Raw genomic sequence first — 6,914 nt, forward strand, 5'->3', positions numbered from 1 at the left:
ACAGGGGTGGGGGCTGGGTTTCCGGAGGCAGGGAGAGGGCAGGGCTGTGAGTAGTGGGGGCAGTCAGCTGACAGCTGACCCCTGGGACAGAACTCTGGGACGGCTGACCCAAGACCTCAGCCCCCTTCACAGTTTACTCGCAAGCTGTCGAGGAGAGCCTCTGTGACCTGTGTGCCTGGAAGATACGACTTCATCCCTGACCGGCGCACAGCACCTAGCTCCGGGAGGCCAGGCGGCTGCTTCCGTGTGGGGAGGCCCTGGCCCCATTTTTCTGGAAGACTGCATGCCCTGGAGGACAGGAACGGGGCCTGAGTCTGCGCGACCCAACTCCCCAAGGAGAGTGACTTGGCTCCCATATCCCTGCCCAGGGAGGAGGGAGACCTGCCCTCCCTGAGAAGCTGGAGACACAGTGGAGTGTGGGAGATGGCTCTGGTGGGCCAGAAACCAGAGCAAGAAGCTTCTTGGGTGGTTTTTATTTTGTCAGGCCTGGGGCAGGGGTGGCCTTGGGTGGACAGGAGAGCCCAGAGATGGAAACACGTCAGGAGCGTGCAGAGCTCAGGAAGGAGGCTGGCCTGAGGTGGGCACACTTGTGGTTAGGAGGCCAGGGGCCCCGGCCCTTCACAGGCTCCCCAGCAGAATCAGCAGCAGGAGGAGGGTGTGAGCAGCCGGAAGGGCTGCGCAGAGCCCGGGTTTATAGACGGTACCCTGAGAGGTCATGCTGTCCAGGGCTGGGGGCATCTCCTGAGGAGGAGCCAAGGCAGGATCCAGAGGGGGACTCTCCCTCTTCTTCTGGCTAATCCAGTTGGTGAAGTAGGAGAGCCTGGTGAAGACGCTGGGGCCGATGGGTGAGCGGCAGTCGAGGCTCCAACTAGACAGCCCCATCAGGAACCAGGTGCCATTTAACGGGCAGACGAGGGGACCCCCGGAGTCTCCTTGAGAACAGAGAAGACATGGGTGGTGGGGACCAAGACAGGGAGGGACACGCATTGTTCAGGGCAAGAGGGGGCCTTACGCTTCTCCAGGATGGAATGTGGGAAGCAAGGTGTGCGGCAAGTGTCCCCACTGTCTGAGTGAGTGGCGCTCATCAGTCACCTGGGCGATGTTAGAAGCCCAGACCCAGGACAGACCTCCTGGATCAAAATCTCGAAGACGGGGCTCTGGAGCCCCACTCCACAAAGCTCCCAAGGAGACCCTGGGCAGAGCCTTCAGGCTGGTAGTCACAGACCCATGAGAATAAGCAGGGGATTCTAGGAGATGGACATCCAGGCCTAGCCCTCCTGACCTTAGTGGGGAGAAGGCGCCGCCTGTGGTCCCCGGGGTGGCTGGGGGCCAGCCTGGAGGGCTGGCTGCGCCTTGGCCTGAATCCTCAGCCCAGCACTGCATCCCACCAGTATTTTGTTGTTTTTTAAACTTTTTTTTTAAAAATTGAAATGGAGATGGAGATCTTGCCATGTTACCAGCTGATCTTGAACTCCTGGTATCAAGTGATCCTCCCGCCTTGGCCTCCAAGGTGCTGGGATTAAATCTAGTCCCGAATCCAGATGTCCTTGACTTATTAAGGTCTCTAGTGTTCCCTCCATTTCTTGGTTGAGCTTTTCAGAAAATGCCAGGCTGTAGGATGTGCTGAGGGGAAAAGAGGTGCTGCCTGTGCCCAGCCTGGGGGTAGGGCAAGTGCCAGGGGCTCCCAGGGGAGCACGGGGGATTGTGAGTGTGGCAGGGCCCCCGAACGGGGAAGTCCCTGACATCCTGGGCAGGGCATCCCCATCCCATAGGCCAAAAAGGGAATCCCAAGGAAACAAGCATCCTCCTGCCATGTGTGCAATCAACAAGACCAAGCCTCTTCGTGTGCAGACAGCACCGAGGGGGCCCCAAGGGACATTCCACATGAACAGACACCACAGACGTGGTGTGTGGACGGGGGCGACCTGGAAAGATTAGAGCACACTGGAAGGGCTGCTCTAATCCTAGAACTTCTCTGAGCCAACACAGGAAGGAGGGGCAAGGCCCGACTGTGCCAGCCCACAGCCTCGTCAGTGGGCAGGGAACCCAGGGGACCTGGTGCAGATTCTGTCTGATAGGATGGTTCTGGCCTGAGCCCCATCAGGACACAACTGCAGGAGAAGGGATGGCAGAGGCTGGCGGGAAATGGTCAACAGACAGGACTTGCCATATCTGACCGTTTCTGTCTATCAAAGGAAATGGGCAAGGCAAGGGAATCAGCCCAGCGGTACACAGTGGGCTGTTGGTGTCAGGAGGCTGAGGAGGCCGCTCCAAGGAAGACAGCAGAGAGCAGGAGGGGCCGCCCACAGTGTCTGATGGGGGATGCTGCACCAATGCCTGACGGCACGGCTGTGGCGAGGATAGAGCCCAGGAAGCAAGAGAGGGCACAGGCAGGCACCCTGGGGTGAGCCCTGCTGGGACGGGTGGGGTGGGAGGCGGTTGTGGGGAGCAGGGAGGGTGCCTGGAGGGCATTTTGTGATGGGAGTCATCAGAGAATGTTTCTGCACCATGGGGTGACCAAAGAGAGAGGAAGAAAGAGGGAGGTGCCAGAGAGGGAGAGGAGGCCGGGCACGGTGGCTCACGCCTGTAATCCCAGCACTTTTGGGAGGCTGAGGCAGGCAGTTCACTTGAGGTCAGGAGTTCGAGACCAGTCCAGCCGAGATGATGAAACCCCATCTCTACTAAAAATATAAAAATTATTTGGGCATGGTCGTGCATCCCAGTTACTCGGGAAGCTGAGGGAGGAGAATCACTTGAATCTGAGGGGCAGAGGTTGCAGTGAGCCGAGATTGTGCCACTGCACTCCAGCCTGGGCCCTGTGTCAAAAAAAAAAAAAAAAGACCGAGAGGATCCTGCACTTCCTCTGTGGGCCTCAGTCCCCCACTATAAAGTGGAAAGATTACACACAGTGGGAGAAGACATTCATAATAATAAACATATCCAACAACGGGCTCACGTCCACAATAGACAAAGAGCTCCTGTGATTCCGAATGAAAAGCAGACAATCCCATAGTTGGCAAAAAACTTGCACGGACACTTTACAAAAGAGGCAATAAACATATGACAAAGGGCTTATCTTCACTAGTCACCGGAGAAATGCACATTAAAAACCACACACAAGAGTTCATACGAAAATGGCAAGACAATTTGAAGGACTGGCAGCAACCTGAACTATCACTCACCAGCTGGTGGGAATGAAAATTGGTACAACCAGGTTGCAGAGTTTCTCAGATGATGGACGAGAGATGAACGTGTGCGTATCTCATGGCAAGGCAATTCCATTGCCAGGGTGACTGATAACCAGAATGGGAACCTGCGTGCTCTGAAACGCGTGCACCAGGAGGTCCACAGAAATTCTATTTGCAACAACCTCAAATGAGAACCACCCAAATGCCACGCGCACTAGAATGGATAAGTAAATTGCAGTGTCTTTGCACAGTGGAATAGCATACGGCAATAAAAATGAACAATACCGACTGCACACCAGATGGATGCAGCCCACAGACACAACATTGACTAAGCGGACCAGGCAAAAGCTTGCATACCATACGGCTTCACTCAGCTAAAAGTCCCCACATGAAGCCATGGTGCTTTAGAAAGCAGGCAGGGTTAGCGTCAGGAATGAGGCACGGATAAAACCCATGGGTGCCAGGTACATGAGTGGTCAGTCTCTGAAAATTCCTCCGCAGGACACTTGTACTTATGCCCTTCCCTGTGCATGGTGTGCTTCAACAAGGTTTTTTTTGTTTTGTTTTGTTTGTTTGTTTGTTTTTTTTGAGACGGAGTCTTACTCCGTCACCCAGGCTGGAGTGCAGTGGAACGATCTCGGCTCACTGCAACCGCCGCCTCCCGGGTTCAAGCGATTCTCCTGCCTCAGCCTCCCGAGTAACTGGGACTATAGGCACACACCACCATGCTTGGCTGATTTTTGTATTTTTAGTAGAGATGGGGTTTCACCATGTTGGTCAGGCTGGTCTTGAACTCCTGACCTCAGGTGATCCACCCGCCTCAGCCTCCCAAAGTGCTGGGATTTTAGGTGTGAGCCACTGTTTACCCGGCCAACAACGCTTCTTAAAAGATACAAAGAAAACGGATGGGCCAGTGCTTTTTGGGGGTTTCTGTCCTGGCTCTGACACCTCAGGCTTGGCTGGGCTCGGGAAGAAGTCAGGGCTGGGGCAGGGTCCAGAGGAGACCCTGTGGCAGAGGCCCGGGACAGCACAGGCGAGAGAGGTTGAGCCCACTCACCCGGCAGATGGCCTTTCCTGTTATGAGGTCCCCAGCGCACAGCATGTCCTCGTGGATGGTGTAGTCACTGCTGCTTGGCTGGCCGGGGTACTGGGGCTGGAAAAAGGATCCGCAGACACTGTTTTCCATGACACCGACCTCTGCCTCCTGAAGCTGGAAGGGCTCAGGCAGGACGACTGTGGGAGGAGGTGTCAGATGTGCAGCCAGAGGGAAGCCCTCCCTTCCCAGCCCGCTCACCCAGGGAGGGCACCACCAAGACGAGGGGACAGGCAAAGGGGAAGGGCCTGCAGTAAGACGAGCCGGGACAGAGGCCAATGTGGCTGCAAGGGAGCAGGCGTGGGGTGAAGGGTGAGGCGCAGCCGCCTCGGGGCCCAGAGCGGGGGCCCTCCTAGCCAGGATGTGGTGTTGGAGGTGTCATTCCAAGCACACTGGGACACAATAGAAGGGTCTTATGCATCCAAAACAAGTCCTCTGGCTACTAAGAGGAGGCAGAGCTGGAGGCAGGGAGGGTGGCAGTTGGAGTGGCAGCCCGGCTGGTGGCATACCTAGCAGGTGCCGGGCGGGCTTGAGCAGTGTGACAAATCAGACACGCCCTTCCTCAAGGAGCAACTGGTCTGGGGACGCTTGGGCTGTGGTTCCAGCTGTCGCTCCCAGATCTGGCCTGGGGTCCCCATGTGGGCAAAGCCTGATGACAGGGGCCCACCCCTGCACAATGCCTGCCCTGTGTGGGCCTCATGGGTCCTTGGGGGCTGCTGGTGTGTGGAGAGAGAAGGATGACTGGAGCCCAGATCTCTCATCAAGGTCAATGGCTCTCTGCTCGGAAGCTGCTCCAACTAACTGATGACTTCCCCAGGCCCTAACTCCTCCTCTCCCACCTGGAGAATCTTCTCTGCCTTGATTCTTAGAGAATGACAGTCCCTGGGAGGCCGAGGCGGGTGGATCACCTGAGGCTGGGAATTCGAAACCAGCCTGACCAACATGGAGATACCCCATCTCTACTAAAAACACAAAATTAGCCAGGTGTGGTGGCTCATGCCTGTAATCCTAGCTACTCAGGAGGATGAGGAGGAGAATCGCTGGAACCGGGGAGGTGGGGGTTGTGGTGAGCCAAGATCATGCCATTGCACTCCAGCCTGGCCAACAAGAGCGAGACTCCATCTCAAAAAAAAAAAAAAAGTTGGAGAACGACAGTCCCAGGAGGCTGTCTTTGGAGGACCAGCTGCTCTCATGACTAGGGCCGTGTGACTGACATTCAGCGGCAAGGGCAGGGAGGCCAGCTCTGGCCTGCTCATGGAATGCCTGTCTTAAACGCCTCCTCTGAGATAGTCTGCCAAATGATGACCCCACAAATAATTCCAAATTGCCATTCCACTGTTTTGCACTCATCACTATATTTTCCTAAATCAAAAGTATTTACTCTTTTGTTTACCTAACATTTCTTCCCTCTCAGTCTACAAATATACAAATATATGACAAATATGCCAGGCGAGCAGCGAGGTTCACATCCACAGAGGTGAGTGTTCTTCAGACATAAACACCTGGGCCGAGGACAGACCTGCTCTCTCTTTTTTGTTTTTGAGACAGAGTCTTGCTCTGTTGCCCAGCTGGAGTGCAGTGGTGCGATCTCGGCTCACTGCAACCTCCACCTCCCTGGTTCAAGCGATTCTCCTGCCTCAGCCTTCCCAGTAGCTGGGATTACAGGCACCCGCCACCACGCCGTTAATTTTTGTGTGTGTGTGTGTGTATATATATATATATAGTTTTTTTTTTTTTTTAAAGTAGAGATAGGGTTTCACCATATTGACCAGGATGGTCTTGATCTCGACCTCGTAATCTGCCCACCTCAGTCTCCCAAAGTGCTGGGATTACAGGCGTGAGCCACGGCACCCGCAGGCCTACTCTTACTTGCTACTGATGCCCAGCACCTTCCACCGCCATGGAAGCTCCAGGGCGCTTGGTGAGGCCCTGGAGATCAGACCGCAGCAGGCCCTTGTCGTCAGGGTGGAATCAGTAACATTCAGAACCAGGGAACCCTGAATGGCTCAGAGTCAAAGAGCCCAAGTGCCTGCCTCCAAAAGCGGGAGATGCTCAGGCCACTTGACTGCACTGCTCACCATCCTCGGTGACCATTCCCCAACCAGATATCCAGCAGGAGCTGTCAGGGGCCAACGACGTGGTGGGTTCCGGAAGGCAGGCGGGGAGGATGTGGGAGCTGAATTCCACAGGACGGTGCAGCTGCAGCAGGGTGATGTCACTCCCCATGCGGTGCCACTTGTTGTAGTCAGCGTGTACCATGATCCTGTTCACTGTCATCTGCCGGCTGTGCTCTGTGGGATGGCTTAGCTGGTTGTACCCAAGTAGGATCCGGTAATCAGACGGGTTAGTGGACCTGTTGTGGGGAGGCTCCTCTGAGTGCTGGGCCGGCACCCTCACCCTGGCTGCCCACCTGGCAGGCACCCAGACCCCACCGTCACTCTGGAGTTACTCTCTCCTCCCTTCCTCATGTCAGACAACCCTGCTTTGGTCTTGACAAGAGCTTGAGGGCCTTCCGGACACTTGGCCTTGGATGATTCCTGTGGCTTTCTCAACATGCCCCAGACTCAAAGGAGTCGAGAATCTTAGTGCAGAAAACACTGGGGGTGCACTACTTCACCCCTTCATTTCAGAAG

The 6,914-nt window shown here is 55.6% G+C and overlaps 2 protein-coding genes across 2 annotated transcripts in view; both read right to left on the reverse strand.

Annotated features, from left to right (window-relative positions):
* Nucleotides 1-618: 618 nt before the first annotated feature.
* Nucleotides 619-4,374, reverse strand: LOC105529670 (serine protease 40-like). The gene is made up of 2 exons (XM_011966854.1): nucleotides 4,242-4,374; nucleotides 619-929 (listed from the first exon to the last, which is right to left on the reverse strand). Exons 1-2 carry the CDS (start codon nucleotides 4,372-4,374, stop codon nucleotides 619-621), a joined length of 444 nt encoding a protein of 147 aa, XP_011822244.1.
* Nucleotides 4,375-6,333: 1,959 nt separating this feature from the next.
* The window catches only part of LOC105529673, a 31,280-nt gene continuing 30,699 nt past the window's right edge, over nucleotides 6,334-6,914 (reverse strand). Inside the window, exon 8 of the mRNA XM_011966857.1 lies at nucleotides 6,334-6,660. Within this exon, the coding sequence (XP_011822247.1) occupies nucleotides 6,334-6,660 (327 nt within the window). The remainder of the gene's footprint in view (nucleotides 6,661-6,914) is intronic.

Source organism: Mandrillus leucophaeus, unplaced genomic scaffold, assembly GCF_000951045.1.
Source record: "Mandrillus leucophaeus isolate KB7577 unplaced genomic scaffold, Mleu.le_1.0 Scaffold779, whole genome shotgun sequence".
NCBI classification, from domain to species: Eukaryota; Metazoa; Chordata; class Mammalia; order Primates; family Cercopithecidae; genus Mandrillus; species Mandrillus leucophaeus.

Excerpts from the sequence above, each read along its gene's own strand:
- LOC105529670 (XM_011966854.1), bottom strand. The coding sequence starts at position 4,374 with ATGGAAAACAGTGTCTGCGGATCCTTTTTCCAGCCCCAGTACCCCGGC. Across the intron at positions 930-4,241 it reads AAAGGCCATCTGCCGGGTGA|ACTCCGGGGGTCCCCTCGTC; the intron begins GTGGGCTCAACC and ends GTTCTCAAGGAG.